At 45.5% G+C, this 20,003-nt stretch overlaps 2 protein-coding genes across 3 annotated transcripts; both read right to left on the reverse strand.

The window, feature by feature from the left end:
• Positions 1 to 361: 361 nt before the first annotated feature.
• HMBS (hydroxymethylbilane synthase) lies at positions 362 to 9,903 on the reverse strand. The gene is made up of 14 exons (XM_054395542.1): positions 9,877 to 9,903; positions 9,698 to 9,751; positions 7,808 to 7,880; positions 7,092 to 7,141; positions 6,937 to 6,992; positions 5,923 to 6,000; positions 5,559 to 5,636; positions 4,359 to 4,434; positions 3,586 to 3,699; positions 3,047 to 3,085; positions 1,831 to 1,950; positions 1,552 to 1,605; positions 919 to 1,005; positions 362 to 693 (listed from the first exon to the last, which is right to left on the reverse strand). The coding sequence occupies exons 1-14, from the start codon at positions 9,901 to 9,903 to the stop codon at positions 520 to 522; spliced, it is 1,080 nt and encodes a 359-aa protein (XP_054251517.1). The 3' UTR covers positions 362 to 519.
• A 246-nt stretch (positions 9,904 to 10,149) lies between these two features.
• VPS11 (VPS11 core subunit of CORVET and HOPS complexes) lies at positions 10,150 to 19,840 on the reverse strand. 2 transcript variants are annotated; one of them, XM_054395730.1, is made up of 16 exons: positions 19,687 to 19,840; positions 19,172 to 19,320; positions 18,851 to 18,986; positions 17,988 to 18,151; positions 17,638 to 17,885; positions 15,933 to 16,134; positions 15,522 to 15,658; positions 14,726 to 14,912; positions 14,187 to 14,330; positions 13,583 to 13,771; positions 13,113 to 13,274; positions 12,531 to 12,670; positions 11,988 to 12,190; positions 11,259 to 11,430; positions 10,928 to 11,150; positions 10,150 to 10,338 (listed from the first exon to the last, which is right to left on the reverse strand). In XM_054395730.1, exons 1-16 carry the CDS (start codon positions 19,838 to 19,840, stop codon positions 10,174 to 10,176), a joined length of 2,775 nt encoding a protein of 924 aa, XP_054251705.1. In that variant the 3' UTR covers positions 10,150 to 10,173. The 2 variants fall into 2 exon arrangements, with proteins under 2 accessions (XP_054251705.1, XP_054251704.1); XM_054395729.1 differs by having other exon boundaries at positions 15,522 to 15,673.
• Between the last annotated feature and the right edge of the window lie 163 nt (positions 19,841 to 20,003).

A 20,003-nucleotide genomic window follows, 5' to 3' on the forward strand; every position in this document is an offset into this window, starting at 1 on the left:
ACATTGCAAACTTCATTTCTTATCTTAGCTGAGACCCATGATCAACATGGCATCTCTGCTACTTCGCTATAAGAAACTCAGTCTTACAAATCTAATAGCAGTCTTCCTCCTCAATGTTCTGATGAGCGAACAGGGCCAAATAATGTTAATGACTGCTGTCAACAGAGTACAGCACTTTAGTAGCACCACAGATGAGCCTCTGATAATCTAAGAAGTGCCCTGTTCTTAAATGAAATACAACAGTTACAGGTTTGGGTTGGGTTGGTTTTTTTTTTACTTGAAGTCCCTAGCTACAAAAAATTGTTGAAAACCCTCTAGAAACAATTTGCAATTTAGAGAAATGCAGATAAATGAAAACCCTTAGCAGCATAAGCTACTCAGTGTGTCAAGTTTTTATGCCCAAACATCAGGTAAGGCTGGTGTGAACATTTAAATAAATCCCTTCCTCCAAAGAAGGATGATAGCATAGCTGCAACAACTGACTAGAGTTGTAGCAATCATGCTGAATGCACTGCACCTTTAGCAGGCATCATTGAGCTGCCTCGCCACACTGAGGATGTGTTTAGCTCCTTTGCTCAGAAGTAAACTAGCTAGTTCAACACCAAGGTTCTCTGCTGCTTCTTGGGCCTGACCAGGAACATTCTTGGCTGTGATGCCAACATGCTGCACATCATCATTTGGTCCATCTTCATTCTGCAAATATAAACACCTCAAGATAAGAAGCAGGCAGGGAATAGTTTAAGCCACATCTGAAATGGGGGGGGGGGGGAAGAATCTGTGGTCTAAGCAGCCTCAAGAATAGAACAGTCTTACAGTTCCCAAGGAAACAGACCAAAAGTAATAGATTTCAAAAGGTATGGGTTGGTTTTTTTTTTTTTAGTTTAGATCTGGATTTTGAAGGCACCATGATTCACATACCTGTTGGGAATAATTAACACTGGTCTGCATAGTTTCCTTCAGGCTATCAGATCCATCCAAGCTGTATACTGCTCCTGTCAAATACAGCTTGGAAAGAGACAGAAGGGGTTAATACCTCCTTTACAGACAGCCAACTACCCCTTTAATTGTAAACACAGGAAACTAGAGGGGAAGGCTTTTGTAGCACAGCGTGATCAGCAAGAATAGTGGCACAATACAGGTATAAGAAGAGTAAACCCTGTTAGGGAAGATGCAACTTCCCATGGAAAAAGCTGACCCTTTTTCTACCTTCCCATCTCCATAACTGAGTCTGTTGTGCAAAACCACCAATTTTCAGGGGTCAGAAGCAAGACTTTCAGATCTCAGGGCTACACTACCTTTAAATGGCAGGAGGGGAGCAGGTGTGAGGGGCTGCATCTGGTACTTAAAAGGGCATTTTCTAGTTTCACTAGCCAGACCCATTCTTAAAACTCCTGATTTGCACACACACCTGGAAGGCTTAAGTCAGGAGTCTATCTGCCCTAATTGGCTATAAAGCTGCCTGCTGGAGTTACCTTCAGAAACAGTTCAGGAAGCATGTATGCTGGAATGGGTTTTCAGAAAGAATCCCAGATAAACAAAAGTACTCCTCACCTGGCCATCTTTTAGCACAGTGTTGACAGCAACAGGGACACTACATCCACCTTCCTAAAAGAGAAAGCAGTTAACAGAGAGGCTCCTACTCAACACATTCAAAGCAGAGGCCTCTGAAAAGTTTAGGCTGTAAACATCCCCACCTATTGCTCTTTGGGCCCTTTTCACTTCAGAAGTAATTTCTACTTTGCAGCTTTAGGATTTCCCATATTATGGTGTCATGTCAATTGGCACTGCAGTATTCTGCTGCAGGCAGAAGAGTAGAGATGCAACACCTACCAAACGTTTCATAAAAGCTCTCTCAGCAATGCAGCATAACACAGTGTCTGCATCATGCAGGGCAGATACCATATTTAGTATCTCTTGATCTTTGGCACGAACTTCCACTGCTAAGGCACCCTAGAAGACCAAAATAAATACAACATAATAACCATCATAATCCTTCAGCTTTATTCATTGATGTGTGCACTTAGAATTAGTCATGAAACAACTCAGAGGCTTGACTGCATTTCACTAAGGTAGCAGTGACATTTAGATGCTTACAGAAATCAATTTCAAAACAATCCACTGCTTGCAGAGATGTCCTGTAGCTACTGCTGTAAAGGGCAGATCAGAACTTGCTTCAGCCAAGTGTTCAAGATCATGCTGTCAACTCAAACCATTCTAGAACTTATTTCACTTAAGACTACATATATAGAAATACCTACCACCACTGTCCCTTAGTGGTGAGAAGGTTGGATAAAATCCAAGCTTTCCAACCGTTTCTCAAGATAAAAATCAAGTGGTGAAGGAGTAACAGTGACAAAATAATTCTTTCCTGAAGTGGAGACAAGACTAAGGGAAAAAACAACCAACCTAAATACAGACACACACACCTGTGGAGCACCTGACAAATGCACAATCAAAATCGCTCTCCCAGACAATCTGCAGTCATCATTCGCAATCATTAATGCATAGCCAGCTCAAGTTTAGCAGGTTTGATACTATGCAAAAGCCACACAGCCAGCATGGGCTGTAACAGTCTGCCTGCCTAGGAGCAGGAGCAGTAAGAAAGTGCTCTGAGGCAGCTATTTCAGTGTCACCTTATGGGAGTTAGGACACTAAGGGAGTGCATAAGGGAGAAGGAAGCAGCATCACAGGGCAGATCCGGTGGTGGCTCTGCACATTTAGCACAGTACAGCACAATGCTGACCCTGACAGAGCCCACCCCATAGCTGCTGCATCCTCCCAGTGTAGCTGTGGCACAAGTTACCTTTTACCATTTACTGTTTTTCTGTTACTGATGGAAACCAGTCCCTACCACAGCGAGTAACAGAGTAGACACCCATTCTTCCCACGACCTTTGCCTAAAAGAGTGTAACAGCCAGCAAAAGAGATCAATGCATCAGTTCTTTGGCAACCAATGCATGAGAAATATTTGGCACAATTAACTCATCTGACACATCATGTCACTACTGGCTTTCAACATACAGTGCTGCTTAAGGTTGTAACATACCTGTCCAACAGCATACAGACAATCTTCGGGACTTAGGAGCTGGAAAAAGGTAAAGTCATAGTTAACTCAGAGTTAACTGTTCTGTATATAGGAAGCAAGAGCCAAATTCTATGCTCACATCTAACACTGACCAATTTTGTGCCTGACCAAAGAGATATCACCTCTCTCTTCACATCTCTTGGTATTTCCCCCCCCTAAAGTGAGATAATGCACTTTATTTCACCTTGAGTGTCACACTTCATTCATCAGCTAATTGGAAATTTCTAGCTCTAGTGCTAGACTCAAGCATTGTGAAACACTGGAAGATGATCATGTTACAAACTGCTGCTGCACCAAGGAAAACTTAACAGTATAAATTTCTGTACAAAGAAAACAAAACCCACTGACAAACCAGAATTAAAAAAAAAATACTCCAGGAAAAGTATCAAATCACAAGCTAACTTAGCAATGGATTCAGTAGACCACCAGGCCAACCACAAGGTCAGAAAGTCAAGCAGTTGATATGACAGAATGGCATTTACTCCTTAGCTGCTCCTCACCTGGCCAATGCGATTCTCCCAGCCCATTCTCTTCAGGCCAGCAGCAGCCAGGATAATGGCACTGAAGTCTTCCTTCTCATCTAGCTTCTTTAAGCGGGTATTTAAATTCCCTCTCTGTGGTAGTGTTTAAGCAAGCACAGAAACAGCAGGAAAATAGTCCTACAACCACCTGAGATATGCCTGAGTGTTTACAAAATGTACAGAATCCAACAGCATCCAAACAAGAAGCAGAGTACCACCCTGAAAGCATCCAATGCAGACAGCTGTTTGAACAAGATTCTGCCAAGTATTATGGAATATTAACTCAAGCTCTGACTCCCAAAAGCTACATTGGTCAGTTCAGTACATTATCAACACCTGACACCAACTCATTTTGCATGGCAAAGAGCTAGATTACTAGGGCTGAAGTAACGATCACTTTTACTGCTCGTTCAGCAACCCACATTAGAACTAGGGGTCCACATCACATGTGGGGTATCGGGAACCAGTCAGCATTTGGCCACGTCACTGTGGCCAACACTTTGCAGGCATCGACAAACATTTCTTAACATAACATTCATTTGCATCCTGAACCCCAGGCAGATTAAAGCTGGTTCTTTCTTTACAGCCTCATGAGGTTGTAGAGGTCAAACTAGGCTAAAGGCAGTGGAGGGCAGCCTGTAAGCAAGAAGTTTGTTCTTACAAGTCGTGGTATAAATCAGTCTGGAATCTAGATTTTGCACTAAGTTGTATTTTCCTGTTTGCAGCTCCCACATTTTGCCAGGAAAGGATACAATATCCCTGAATTCTAACTGAGGGAACTTCATTTTGAGCTGGGCTGCTCTCCGAAGTGAGCTGGTTCCAATCACACTGTGGGGAAAATAAAATCAGTGAAATAGAGACTACTCCAGCTCTTGCCTCCAGAGATGTCAGAACTTTCAAGGAAACAAATGACAACCTTTTTACTTTTTTTTTTTTAACTGCAATGGAGATCCAAGAACCTGCCAATGATTTGTATCTTCTTAGAAAAAAAAACCAACAACAACACGCTGTCAGGTTTAGCATAAACCCTGGCTGAAGCTAGATATAGACAGGCCAGTCCTGAGGAATCAATTTACAGGGGCTTCCTGAGGGCATCCCCTAGCCATCATCAAGGACAGAGGTATTTAAGACCATAACACTTTTTTTGTGTGACAAATCAGCTGTCCCAAACTGAACCAGACATAATCAGACAACTCAAGTTATTAAAATGGAGAGACTTCATCAATGATAGAAAAAGGGTTGGAAGAGAACCTTTGGAAACAGTGGGTTAACTAGAAACCACAGAAAATTTCCAGTCTGGCCAATAAGTATTTCCCTCCTAGAAATGCCTGATATTCACTTTTCTTAGTACCCTGGAATCTAAACCAAATGTGATGGTCCAGTTATCCAGATGTGCAGAAGCAAGACTTTACGTTTCTCTGACAGCTAGTTTGGCTTTTTTTACCTTAATCTGAGTAATTTCACTCAGATGTCTCTGACAGAATACTCCAATAACTTCTATGGAAAGAGAGGTAATTCTAAACAGAGGAATTGCTCATGTTCCCAGCAGAACCATAAGAAAGCGATGCCCAAAAGTCAACAAAGAAACTGGAACCAGTTGGGTGAGAACAAGAGCACGGTTCAGGCCTACACAAGGAAAATAGGAGACAGCCTGTCTGCACTCGTAAGCACAATGCAAAGGAGCAGCAACTCACTCCAGAGACTATGATAAGAAACTTGAGAAAACACAGCAACTCAAGGGTGGCTTGGGAGCTCAAACCTCACTGGGTCTGCAGTACTCCAACAAGACCACACCGCTCTTTTCAGCAAATGGGTTTAGTGGGATGTTTACAGAAAGGTAATGAAAGTCAGTGTAAAACAAGGAGCTCATTGACTTGCCACTGGGTATTGTCAATCAACTCCTCCCTTATGTTTTCACACTTGTCTGTCTTCCTCTTACTTTCCCCACTCACCTCTTCTCAGGAAGGAGGCTCAGTGTTTTGCCACAGTTTTTGGGATGAAAAACAACAGCATCAAGTGGGTTTTCCCTTCTGCAAAATAACGCAAGTGCAGAACAGTTGATCATTTAACAGTTACGACGTTTAACAGTTCTTCTATAGGTCCACATAGGGATGACCTCTGGCTTCAAAATACCGCAATATCCTTGCAAAAGCAAGGAACACTAGAACAGTTCCAGTGCTTCCACTGCTTCAGAGATTAATCAAAAGAAGGTAAAACTTCAAACATCTACAAGGATCTAAAAGCTGCCTTTGCTTTGCTACTGATAACACTAAAACACAAGTTCCCTGGAGAATTGAGCCTCATGTCCACACTTACTTGCAGACAGCCCCGATGGTAAAACCAAGAGGAAGAGAAGTTGGCAGGTCTTTCAAGGAGTGAACCACAAGGTCAACTCTAAAAATGAGAGGACAGTAATCACTGAACAGACAGCCAAGCTCACACAGCACCTATCAGAGGCCTGCAGGTCATCTACAGAAAAATGCAAATGCACCCATGAAATTCATTTGGAAAAGAGGAAGGAATTTCTGGATTCTGTAGATTCGCAGTGTTACTCCAGAACAGTCACTTCACTTTTCTCTGTCTCCCTTTTCCCACCAGTAGAATTAAGACAATGCCTTCCTCCCAGAGGCGATGCAAGACACATTACAACAATCAGGTCAAACGAGAGAAAGATGCTGAAGACGTTCACACAGACTGACCCACAGAACCAATATGCAACCAGGTTGTTGTCTGGTACTACACTTCAAATTGTAAAGAATATATAGCTGAAGTAAAATCTGTCTGCTTTGTTACAAGGCAGACAAACATTGTAAATGCTTGAATCTCCATCACTTTCCCACTGACTTTACTCACAAAGTCAGTATCAAGTCCTATGTGTCAGAGATATAAAAGAGTGTTTTTGGTTCTAAACCTACTTTAACTGAATAATTACCAGAGAATTATGTTAATAAACACTAACATAACACTAAACATGGTATGCAATATATGTTAACATCACCAAGTAAAGTATTTTTAAAAGCGCATACTTGTAAGCAGGAATGAGATCAGAGTACAACCTCTCTGATGGACATGTAACACACAAATCACAGGGGGAGAAAACAGCCTAACTGGACAGATTCAGTGACACAAATCCACTTCAAAATATGCAGGCTGAAACCAGGACAGAGAGCAGTAAGAAAAAAGCAAAAGACAATGACTTATCAAAGGATTTATTTCTTATCCAGGAAGGTACCAGAGCAGAAGGAAAACAGATCACCTATACAGCAAGCCAAAGACGTCCACAGAGCACCCCAAATGCCAGAGGAAGAAGAGGAATCAATGAGCTCTTACTCATTTCTTTCAAGTGCATTTTCCAGCTCTTTGGTGAAAAGGCTTTTCTCCCCGATCTACACATAAATGGAGGAGCAAAAATCACAAAAAAAAAATCTAGAAATATGTCATCAAATACAATCACTTCTTATGTAGAGGAAGAAGAGGTCCTTTACCTTGGAAAGGGCTGTATCCAAGATCTTGTCTCCGGTCGTTGACATGGCAACTGCTCAGGGAGAGAGCACAGGTAAAATGTGAAGCTCCATGACAGCCTCTAGGCCTAGACTGAGATACCTCTGTAACACGTAGTGAGTGATACAGTGTCACACGCTACTGCACAAACATGGACTCAAGATAAACCTGAGAGCAGCTCTCTCCTAGAAAGGCACTGTGCTTGAGACAAGCTGAATTAGGATGTCCTTCACCATTCTTAAAAACAGAGCAAGGTGAGAGTGGGCACATGTTGGGAAGAACTGACCCAACAGAAATTTGCAGTATCTTTCTTCAGAGTACCAGCAATCAGGTATTCGGCAGTTTTCTTCAGTGCAAGACTAGGCTCCCATTATTCTGCTTGAATGTCTCAAGCCCCAGACAGGAAAACATCTCTAATGCACAATGAGGTGTAGCCAGAACAACACCAGGTTCTCAAACGAAGCAAGGTGACACCATCTGCAGAGCTTTGATCACTAGGATGTTACGAAATTCACCCTTCTCCCTTAGAAGCAACCATCAGCAATTGCTCAGCCACAAAACCTAACCGAATTCAGACAGCACTCTTAGATAAGCAGGGTTGAATGCTCCTTTTGACAGCACTCCACACCCCTCTTGCATACAAAGATAAAGAGCTGGCTCCTGCTATCATCTAGCCTAGGGCAGCTCCAAAAAGACTTACCAATCTCAAAGTGGAAGTCAGGGTATAGCTCACAGAGCATCTCAACCACGCTGTCAGTCTGAATTCGGGCCAGCTGCAACAAAGCAGAAAGCAAAGCCCTAAATGAAGCATGTACCATCCATATAGTAGCTAGAGGATTTTGCTGTTCTTTGAGCACAAGGCATGTGTGAATGCAACCTTCTCCAAACTGAAAGCATTAGAAATAATCCAAATAAAATTGCTCCTATGTAGAAACTCCTTAAACCATGCGAACTCTCATCATGACTACAGCATTACACTGAAGAACTTATTTTTTCAACTAAGTAGCAGAATAACATTTCCCCATGTCCAGTGCTGTTGTGATCCAAGCACTAACAAGGCAAAGAGAATAACTTATCTAAGTTAAGAAAAGCAGAAACCTACACATCAGGATTTACACGCTCTAATTCCAGCTGGGTCAAGGTCATCAGCTGTCCACCTGTCAGAAATTCCACTTCTCTATGCCACCTTGGTACCCTTTTTCATAGACACCTACCCAAGTTTGAGCCACCTGGTTTTACCTCTGCAGAATGCAACTGCTGAAGGATGCCCACTCCTTGGTAAGCAGGCAGAAAGGTAAGAAAAGCCATCCTCCTGCTGCTCAGGGATGAAAAAACAAGTCATGTTGCATGCTGGGTACCCACTGCTTTTTCTAAGAGTGTGAATTTTACCAATATTGCCAGCTTTGGGGGAAACAGTAGGATTTCACTGTGCCCACTGGAAAAATCTGTAGTTACTGGCAAGTACAAGTTACTTGTTCTCTGTAAAACCAGGGCTCCATTTAGAGGTAATAAGGACATAAAAAACAGGCACAGCAAACAACAGATCTTAAAACACTGAATTGCAGGAAGAACATTCCCTTGCATAAGAACAGCGCAAGCAAGTAAAATAAAACCAGAATTACACTAGCAGATGATGATTCCACACACGCAAGCAGCAGACTCAAGCAACCACAAGCAAACTTCAGGTTTTCTCCCACTGATGAGCTGTGTAGCCTGGGGCAATCAACTTTGTTCAAGGACCCCATGCTTAGAGTATAAGTACTTGCTTCCCTTTGTTAAGGGCCACCGGAGCCTGAGGTTAGAAAAAAAGGTAATATTGCATGCACAGCTGTGTTCCTTTCCCTGATGTCTACACCAAACACCTTCCTGAAAGTACAGAGTTCTTCCTAGAACGTGATGAACAACACTATCTGAGAACAAAAGCCTGAAGTATGTTTATCTCCCTTTGCGAGCCTGCTCCTCCCTGCTGCAACCAGCTGGCAAGAGATACCCGCCGTATCTCTAGACATACCTTTTCCCCGTACTTTGTAGTGGCTTAAGTCTTTGATTGTTGAGGGTTTTTTTTGTGGTTTGGGTTTTTTTGTTAGTGGTGGTGGTGGGTGTTTTGGGGGGGGGGGGATTTTGTGTGTGTGTGCTTTTAGACGGGCTTCTTAGACGGGCTGCATAAGCCTTACAAGTCAGAAAGTCCACAGCAAGATCCCGGTTATCCCGGAATGACACTCGCACCTTCACCTCCCGTTCACTGCAAAACGGCAGCGCTCTTTAGAGCAGGCGGTCCCCCGGGCCCCTAGGAACGTGTTTTCACAACACATCCGAGGAGCTCCAGGAAAGCGATCCGGGACGCATGAACGCTCCGTCCCGCGGGGCACTCCCATGGGGGAACGAAACCCTTCTCCGTCGCTTATCGTCAATTGCAGCGCCAGATCGCGTCCGCTCCGGAGCACCGAGTCGTTCCTCGGCGGGAGGAAGCGCCAGGACCCGGAGGACCGAAACCTTCCCCGCCGCGGCAGCGCCGCGCGGCCTCGCTTCTGCGGGCCGCAGGAACCGAGGACGTGCGCCCGCCCCACGCTCTAGTCCCGCCGCTGCCTACCTGGCTCCGGCGGGTGCCCACGCGGACCACTCTGCTGCCCACGCCGTTCTCGCCCTGCGGCAACAACCGGGTCATCACCCACCCCAAGCCCCGCCAGCCCCAGCAGCTGCCGCCTGGCCGTCGCCCCACAGCCGACGGCCTCGGTCGCGACCAGTGCAGCCAAGGGCCCGTCCCCTTACCCCAGCGGCCGCGCCCGGCTCGGCCATACCGCTGCTTCGCCCCTCAGCGCTTCCCGCACAGACACCGCCCCCAGGCGTCACGTCCGGTCACCCGCCCCAGCCGTGAACGATCGCGGTGCTGACGGTGCCCGCCCCTCCCCTCCCCACCCCTCCGCCCGGCACTCAGCACGCTGCTCAGCGGGTCAGTTTTATTGGGGTGCGGAGGACATGTCAAGGTGAGGCCCCATCACAGGCTGTCCGAGCACACACCGAGGAAGCCCGTACAGCCCGAGAGGGGTGCGGCAACACGGCCCAGGGTCAGGTGCTGCGCTTGGCATGGAGAAGCAGCTCTCGCTGCAGGCCGGCCTCGATTGTGGTGGCCCCCTTTCCCGGGGGCAAATCCGTGATAAGGGTTATCTTATTGAAGACGCCTCGACCGAAGTAGTCGGCGACCACGGAGAAGCCATCATTAGCACATTTGAGCTGCCAGACACAAAACAGAAGCATCAGCAAAAGCCTCCTGCGCCTCCTAACTCCAGTCCCCCTTTCATCTCACCTCCTGCACTCAAGAGGTGATGAGCAATTATCTTAAGCAGAAAGTCAGCTACTCTAATCTTCAGCTACTCTAAGCTTCCACATGTGTTAACATGTTCTAGCTACTGACCCATTCTCAACTTTGGCACTTCATCCTTGGGAAACACAATGCAGAACCAACACTTCTGGTGCAGCCCAACTGCACCATCCTGTCCCATTTCTGAGTCATGCAATTTTCTTTCCCTTCTTCTTAATTTGTTCTGTGCAACTTTCTGAGCAGCTGTCACACTGACTGACAGGTCTTGATCCGTTTCCAGGTCAGGTAAGAGTAGTTCCTCTTTCAACTTTGGAGAGCATCAAGGACTCTATGCCATGTGCATACTGTCATCACCCTAGGGCCTAATGCTTCATTATTTGCAGTGGACCTTCTTTACAAAATGCTTTCACCTTTATTTGCCCTTCTCTACCAGCATCTGGGGATCTGTAAATTAATCTGAACCCTATTTATTTAAATACAGTAAGCCAGATGTTACCCTACCTGATGCTGAAACTGGTCATGCAGATCCCTCTTCTGCTCCTGGGCTCGGATCATGTCCATCACTTTGCGATTTTCAGGCATGCAAGTTGGACATTCTGAATCGCTCTCCGAGTAGCTTTCAAAGCAAAGCTGGTGGAAGGAATGACCACACAGGAAGTGGACTGAAGGCAGCTCCAGGGCGCTGGTGCAAATGCTACACTTGGTCTTCTGAAAGATCTTTGGACTGAGTGAGAGGAGGCAGAAGGGCAAGAAAGACAAAATGTATTTTTCCTTAAAAAAGGAAAGTAACAATTCTATCCAGCATAAGACAAGGCAGCACACACTTCCACACCTTGCTTTTAGCTCTTCGATCTCCTGTCGGATCCTTGTAGTTTCTTCTCGGTATTTTTGAATTCTCTGCTCATCCTGCTCTATCTGGAGGCTCTGCTTCTGCAGCTTGTTGACAAGATAATCCTTAATCACAGACAGGGTGGCTGTGGAGTTATGAGCCAGCGTCTGCACAACTGAGAGCAAGTGAGATGTTAAACACAAGCAAAAAAAGCCCTGCAGCTACCTAGCCCTATCTGAGCAGACTGATTTCATGTGAAAGACCACTTATGGGGCAAAGGCAATCCACATTCTTATGGAATCAGAGAACTCTCTCAAAGACTCAATTTCAGTTTGATCTCTTTGAAAAACAGGGGGATGGGAGCATGAGTGGGTAGTTCAGACCAAAAGAGGCAAAGCAAGGATCTAGGGGAGTGGATTCTATTTTAACATCTCCAACACGGTACAGCAGGGTTTTCAGCAAGCCCTTCAGCTCCCCACATCAAAACAGAACTCATATACAGACAGACGTCTCCATGACTTACACTGCAGATCTTTTTTTTCCTCTAATCTGGGAGCTGTGACTGGCGTGGCTTTTCCCTATAGAGCAGGTTATTACTTCAAATGGTGGACTTGAACTTCATTGGCACTTCTCTCAAATTTCTAATCTATGGAGACAGTGCTATAAACTGATTTTTTGGGTTTTTTTCAGGGAGTTGAGGGTTGGGTGTTGGGTGCCATATGTCATTATTACCAAGCAGCGGAGGCATAAGATTCTTGTTCTCAATGTGTTTTAGTACTGCAGTAATATACTCTTTGCAGTCCTCCTCCTTCCGTGCAAAGTAGCCAAGAGCCTGTTCCCAGAGACATGTCTCCTGGTCTCCATACAGCTCACACACCTCGATCACTTTCTTGTACTGCTCATTCTGCATGTGATAGTGCATGATCTGTTGGAAACTATGGGAAAAAGAGACTTTTCATGTTTTCAGATTTAGATTGGATGTTAGCAACAAGTTCTTTATTACGAGGGTGGTGGAACAGGTTGCCCAGCAAGGTGGTTGAGGCGCCTTCCCTGGAGATAATCAAGGTGAGGCTCAATGAGACCCTGGGCAACCTAACCTAGTTGAGGATGTCCCTGCTGACTGCAGAGGGGGTCAGACTAGATGGCCTTTGGAGGTCCCTTCTGGCCTGGACCATTTTATGATTCTATGATTGTAAGGCAAGGACATTTATAGCTCAGAAACCCCTGCAGTAAGGGGGAAGGTTCAGGACTCTACAGACAAAAGGCAACACTCACAGTTTGCCCTGCTCATAAAGGTAAAGCACACCATCCTTGAAATTGTGCATCTGACATAAGATCAAGGCCTTGTCAAAGACTGTTTTGAACCTTCCACTCTTCAGGAGGGTCAGGGCTTCACTGTGCAGCTTCTCCTTGATCTGCAACACAGAATATTTTGCACTACTTCCTGACAATAATTTTCCAGTCTTTCAAAGAGGAGAACAGTTTTGCTGTTTGCACTCTACTGCTTTCAAGCAGACAGGACATGATTTCTTTTGCCCAAACAGCCAGCATCCCCAGAGATGTAGGCAAGCAAATAGAGCTATTTTTGTGGCCAAGGCATCTGCTCACAGAGCTTTCTTTGTCTGGAATCTGTTCTTACATGAGACTGGTAGAAAACAAGCTCAGCCTCATTGAAAGGAGTATTCTCCCTGCTAGCAGGCTGCTTTTTCATTTATGTGTTGTTTGTCCAGCACAGCATATGTACTGCCTCACATTATCAATGGCCATCTGGAAAGATTAGGGACTGGCAGGTGTGCAAACAGGATTTAAAGAGACCAAATTTTCTCTCTCAACACAAAAAGCTGGAGGAGCTCTAACCTGTCCGTCTTGTTCATGTGCCCAGTTCTGGAGCCGAAGTTCCAGCAAAGTGTCATAGACACCCTGCGGAGAGTCAGCCTGCACCTCAGTCATGTGCTCCAGAAAAGCCTTCAGTTCTCGGGAGTTGTTTGCAAAGACTGGAATGAACTCCTCTGAATTAGCCTGTAACAGAAAAGGTCAAGCACCCAGATCAGTTTCAACCAGACCAGTGCTTCTTCCCTGCTATGCAGAGCGCTCATTCCCAGAATCTGTGACAGAATGGATCCAGCGCAGTACAGCATGCCGATTACAGCAGGAATCAGTTCCAAGCAATAGCTTTAAGCGGTCTCTAATTGCTGGGACTGCCAAGTACACCAGGAGAGAGCTCTTCATTACAAACATCAGGCCTGCAGCACAAGGTGCACAGCAGAATTCACTTGCAGCAAAGTTACTACTTGAAAGCAACAATTCTCAGTCTACATAAGCCTTACCTTTTTCCCTTCCAGCAGTCCAGGGCCTTCATTGTCTCCTGAAGGCTGGTAATCAGTGCAAAGGATCTTGAGCAGCTCTGTGGTCTCCTTAGGGATGTGGTGCATCAGGATTTTACCATACCGCTTCATGTTGCTCTCTGCCTGATCAAAAGGCAGTTTTCCGATGTAGTGCAAAGACTCTTGGTAGTTCTGTGGAAGCAGCCAGCAAAATAATCATGACATTGACTTCTTCTCTCCAAGGTTAGGACAGAAAGCATTTAAGACATGCTGCGAGTGCGCCATGAACACCATTTGCTCCTCAGGGAGGAAGACCAGCTGTGGCCCAGGGAAAAGAGTGTGATTTAGATCAATCTCTCACTAACAACCCTCCCTCCTCTAAAAGGGCAGCGTGAAAAGCCATATATAAAACCAAAAGATTTCCATCGCTAGTCTACCACACAAGCTAAAGGCAGAAAGCCAACACAAAAGCAGAAGCAGGAACAAAATCTGCTGTTCTCAGCAATCCTGTCAGCATGCCAGCCACACGGAAATGGTCAGTCTCACTAAAGAGGAGGCTAGAGAAACCATGTACTCCCCAGTAAGAACACAAGTAACGCTTCCTCACCTTGATGTCCTCCAGCTGGATTTTGAGGTACCACTCGTGATGGGCATGCTTCTCTGCCAGGTACACAGCGTGGGAGTAGTAGCCTGCTTGACGAAGCACCTTGATTGCCGTTTCCACATCAAAGCGAACCTCGCTCTCACTCGTCTACAAGAACAACAGCAGAAAGACAGTCGCTCAGCAACCTTCCCAGAGTCCACAGACAGCAATCATTTATGTAAGAGGAAGAAAGCCAAAGCAGGGACACCTTGGTACCTCTCAAGCAAAGGAAAGATTACACATGCAGGAAGGAAGTGGTCTAAGCATCTCTCATCAGTTTGCCAGTCACACTGGCAAAAGCCAGCATGCTCCAGACTCAGACAGCAAACCAGTCAAAATTAGAACCCAACCAATAACTTGGAAATAAAGAAGCAAATACAGGGTTACTGAGGGAGAAATCCATTCTACTCTCTCTCAACAGCAACAACTGACAATGTCACCGCTACCCCTTTTTAATTATTCTTATGACATAACTTTGCATGATTTCAGCTTCCCCTCAATACCTTAATGAATTCCTCCAGTTTGGAGCTGTCTTTGAGTTTGGTATAGCAATTCAGCAGAAGTGTAGTATGGTCAGCATTGGCCAGGGACTGCAGGTGGAGCATCTGAAGGTAAGCAGTAAGGTTGTGAATGCGCTGAGCATCCAGGAATTTCCGAATAACATAAGATGGTTCCAGCTTCCCTATAGTCCTGGGAGAGAAAAAGTCACGTTGCAAGAAGTCAAAATCTTTCTTTCATTTCAGTCACAACTCCAAGACACCTTTGAACACTCATGCCCACACAGAGCAATTTAGCCACGGTTACCCTGAGGCTTAATGCCAACTCCTGCTAGACATCAGGACTCCAAGGTTTCAGTTCCATGTGAACACAACTGCTTTGTGGCATTTAAAGAGACCTAACACAACACTTTCAGTAAGCCTCAAAACAGGCTGCTTCAAGTCTTAAAAAAATCCAAGATCTTTTAAAACTGACATTAAGCTGTTTGAGCATTATCCAAGGAAACTACCATACACAGTCAAATTACATCATTCATCTTGCTTAAAGTGATCCCTTGTTTATAATAAAGACCCCACTCCATCCCAGCATCCCCTTGCTATTCACATTCTGATATGATCAACAAGAGCTTTATTCTAAGGTGTGTAGTCCAATTTTCAAGCAAGTTTTTCTGAGACTTTAAATTTTGCTGATGTTTTTCTCCTGGCATGCTTTATTTGTGTAGGTTTGGTTTTATTCATGAGCTAAAAGAGAAATCAAGGCCTGCCTAGCTGCTGTCTATGCTACACTGTCATGGCTCCGTACCGGATGTACTGCTGGATGGCTCCATCGTGATTCCCCTTGGTGTACAGGTGATCACCGTACTGCCGGAAGATCTCTGCCAAGCCATCGCTGTCCAAGTGGTGACTCTTAGCCAGGTTAATGGCCATTTCAAATAAGTTCTTTCTGAACAGCATCTGTTAAATGCACAGTAAGAGCAATGTGAAGGAAACAGCACCTCACAAAAGTTCAAACACGCCTAGAACATAAGTTCTTTCTTCTTTTTGGTTCTGTACACGTACCCACGATTTAGATACCAAATGCCTTCTAATGCTGGTCATGCCAAGAGGTCAATTGCTACATAACTCACTCAGACGGTTCAACTTTTCAACCTGCAGAGCCAGCACAATCTTGCAGGCAAAAGGCAGAAACTAGCAACAAAACAGGTTTACATGCCTCCAGTTTGGTTTGTGTATCCTTCTCCTGCAGCATGTGAATCTTCCCATCTCTGGTCAGTACATAGAGAGAACCCCACTCTGCTAAGACATCCACAATATCATCAAAGATTGAGCTGTATGCAATGAATTTGTTGCACAAGTCATAGATATTCAGGACCTGCTTCTCTGAATTCTGCACCTCATTCCCAGCAAACTCTGACCTGAAAAGCAGAAGATGGTTTCAGAAAACAAGGAGAGCATAACTTGAATTCTTGATACCTATGCAAACTAGGAATCATCCAGAGAGCAAGACAAATAGGGCTCCTCTGGGCGATTCTCACGGTAGGGCCATGACATGGCCCAGAATAAACCCAGACAGGCCTTAGGATACCTAGACAACATCCCTTTTTCTCCCCTCCTTCCTGCAGAAAGACAGGGCAATGTGGGAAAAAGAACAAAGGGGACAGGACTCCTGCCTGTCTGGTAAACAAGTTGTTTACCTGGGATAAGAACACGTAAGCTGACCACTGCTCCCCCAGAAATAGGGCCTTTGTTTCTGCCTTTTACGGTTATAGCCTGGCAGAACGCCTTTCCATTGGGCAGCTACACGTTGACTTCAGTTGCCCCATTGGACCAATTTATCACTGGCCAGGTATGTATAGGTTGACATGGCAGTCGCCTTTGCCTTGCTTCAAACCTTGCTTTAAATCTTGCTTCAAACCTTGTTCAAGCCTTGCTCTTGAACCTACTTGGACCCTTCTTGTAGAAGCTGCCTTGAGTTGCCCTGCCCTGCCTCAAGTGCCTGGTCCAGAGCCTGGGATAAAGTCACGACCCATACACAGCAAGCCAGAGAAGCCACAAGCCTACAAGCCGGATCCACCTAGCCTGCTTCCCCTTGCCACCAGATTGTTCCGTGCCTCAGTTTACCCAGGAACAAAGCAAACGCTCATCGTGAGAAGCGTCGTTAACTGCCTGCAGTCCTCTGAAGCCAGATCAGCTTGGGACCACACGGTAAACTCTCCTTCCCAGCAATCTGCCATGCTAGCGCCGTACTAGAGGGCCCCAAAGCTCCATTGCTAACACAGCATCCCCCGTGTGGGTAAAACAAGCTGTGAGTAATTAATTCATTGCCATTTGGGTTTAAAGGTTCTCACCGAGTCTCCCCCCCGCCTCCCCTCCCCCAGCTGCTGTGATTGAGCGCTATCTGCTCTCGTGGACCTTCTCTTTCCCAGTTATTGCCTCCTAATTTGCATATAATTGTTTGCATTTTGCCCAAAGACTGTATATTCCCATTGTAAATATATATTCCAACTATACAACAACCCTATTTAATGAGTTTTTGGCAATTTTCGTTAATAAAGGGTTACTAATATTTTTATTAATACTCGTTTGCCATATTGTTTATTATTATTGTAAGGGTAATTAATAATCCCCTTCACAACAGCGATTAAAACTCAGTAAACCCAGAGGCAAAACACCACATGTTTACACACAAATTACAACTATGTGTTAGATGGAGAAATTCACAGGACTGGATAAAAAGCCACTCTTTCAGCACCACTCTCCCAACAGAAGTTAATTGATACGTGAGTCTAAATGAATCTTAGCAATCTCTAACAAAGTTACAATCAGCTCCTAAGTGAAGCTTCACAGGGAAGAAGGGAATGAGGGAAAGGAGGAAGCTGCAAGAGTGAAAAGAACCCATCTGTTTCAAGGACTCCTACTTTGGAGAAGTCTTTCGGTCCTTGGAGACAATGATGAGGTACCCTCGATACCAGTGAACAATCAGCTTCTGTCCCTCGAAGGCAAAGCACGGCCCACGTTCATCTGGTTGATAAAGGTACACGCATTCGTTTCCTGCCACAACGAACTGGAGATCCTGGGAGGGGTCACTAAGAGACGAACAACGCAGTCCACAGCCATGAGTGTCCAGCTCCAGGTGAGGATAGTCTTTCACTGAAAGCATATAAGACTACAGAGGAAACGCAAGGTTTTGGGGATCACTCCAAACTAGACTCTGAAGTCAATATAATTTTCAAGTTAGAGTCTCCTATTTTTTCCAATAATTTCCCACCTGGATGTTCTCTGTGGTCACCACAAATAAATGTGTTGTTTTGCCAGACTGTCGAAAGGCAAGGCCAGTGACTGGGTAACTGCCTTCGTGTAGGATCTGGGTCTTACTGTGCCGGTCTCGAGTGATGTCTCCCTTTGTGAGTACAACACTGCCATCTGCAAAACCTGATGAATGGGACAAACTAAACCATTGCTTACATGGCACAACAGAAACGTTACCCACGTCAGTTAGGTCAGTTCCAGTAAGCAACACTTTGCTGGCCAGTGAGGTATTAAGTCATAGCACTGCTGCAGCTCTCGAGTCAGGGCATTATGCATCAAACTCTCCCAATATCTCAATTCCTCCTGTTACAGATCAGACCTGTCATCCATCTGCACACAGAATGTCACTGCTCAGCAACCTGGGTTCACCTTCCTTTCCACACAAACTTTGCTTGCAGGCTATTTTTGAGTCTGTACTTTGTCTTACAAGCAGCTTTCTCATCCACCAACTGTAACTATCGTTTTAATTCCCTTACTTATTTGAAACATACTACACCTTGTTAAAAGACTAGGTGAAGATTTGCTAACAGTGACTAAAACGTGGTTTCTGCAGCTTGCCCACAACCCCAGTCCTGCAAACTATTCCAGGACAGAATGCCACGATACACATACATAATATACAAAACCCAGGCTAAATTTATGTATTTATCCTCTCAATCTCTACAAGATGACATTATCTCTCTGTGAGAAAAACATAAAATTTGTGTGAGAAAAAAAACTCTCAGGAAATTCTAGGCTGGTTTTAGTTCTATCTATTAATTTCCATTAAATCTGAGTAAGCACCATAATATTCTTAAGCCTTGACAGTTCAGTTTTACTTACCAATAGCCATGAAGTTAAGATTTTCATGGACAGTCAGGCAAGACACAACTGTGGGCTTGTTCCCTGGTATTGCTGGAAAAATTCGTGTACAGAGAGGATTGCCACCATCTCGTTTCTCCAGGTTCCAAACTTTAACCTACAAACAACGGTGTGGCATAAGCAAAATGTGAAGTATTAGGAGGCCAAGACCTGGCATCAAATACAAGTGGCCAGAAGGAGCAGGCTACACAAAGTAAGAGAGACCAACCAAGATAATTGCAATAGTCTTTAAAAACAACCCACAATACAAAGACGTTTTCCTCTTTTTGTCATTTGACTTACCAAAGGGTTAATACCTTCTTCATCCTCACCAACAGAAACCAGGATGTTGTGCTGCTTCAGCTGGTACAGATGTGTTACCCTTAGCTTGTAAGCTTGGAAACTACTCAGTTGAAGGGAGCGAGGCAAAAACCAAATCTGACCTTCCATATGTAGATCGCAGTTAAGGTACACAAAGGAAAGAAAAAGCAACAAAAACCCCACGACAAACGCACACCTTAAATCATACCAGAATCAATAACCTTAATACCTGCTCCTCACTGCTGTCTGGTAAGGCTACAAGAAAAACACTTCCACAGAGCCACCCACAAGCACCAAAACATCGGCAAAAGACAGCCAAGGGCAGGAAGCTCCCGCATTCCCAAGGCTGGAGTTACTCCCGTCCCCGGGCCCGGCAGATAGCCGAGCCCACAATCGATAACACAGGAGACTCGCCTGCGGCCCAACCACTCCGCGGCTCCCGGTGCCCCAAGCCCCGCACAGGCCAAAGCGTCCAACACTTCCGCCGCGCAGGATATCCCCGAACACGAGACTGCCCCGGCCCGAGTCGCAGACCGCGATACCCGGGGGCAGTGTGAAGCACTTCCCACCGGCCCCATCGGGCCCCAGCGGCTCCTTCACCGTCTCTCTGTCGAAAAAGACGAAGCGGCGCCACTGCAGGTACGCCGCCATGGTGGGGAAAGGCGGAGCGTCCTCACGTGAGCGAGTCACGAGGCAGCGTGCACCGCGCGCGGCGTCCGCGAGACTGCCGCTTCGGCCCCGTCCGCGGGCCTCGGGAGACGACTCCGACCCTGCGCTGTAGCGCCCCGGATCGAGACAGCCGCCGCGAACGTGC

The sequence above is a fragment of the Indicator indicator genome, chromosome 34, assembly GCF_027791375.1.
Source record: "Indicator indicator isolate 239-I01 chromosome 34, UM_Iind_1.1, whole genome shotgun sequence".
Lineage (NCBI taxonomy): Eukaryota > Metazoa > Chordata > Aves > Piciformes > Indicatoridae > Indicator > Indicator indicator.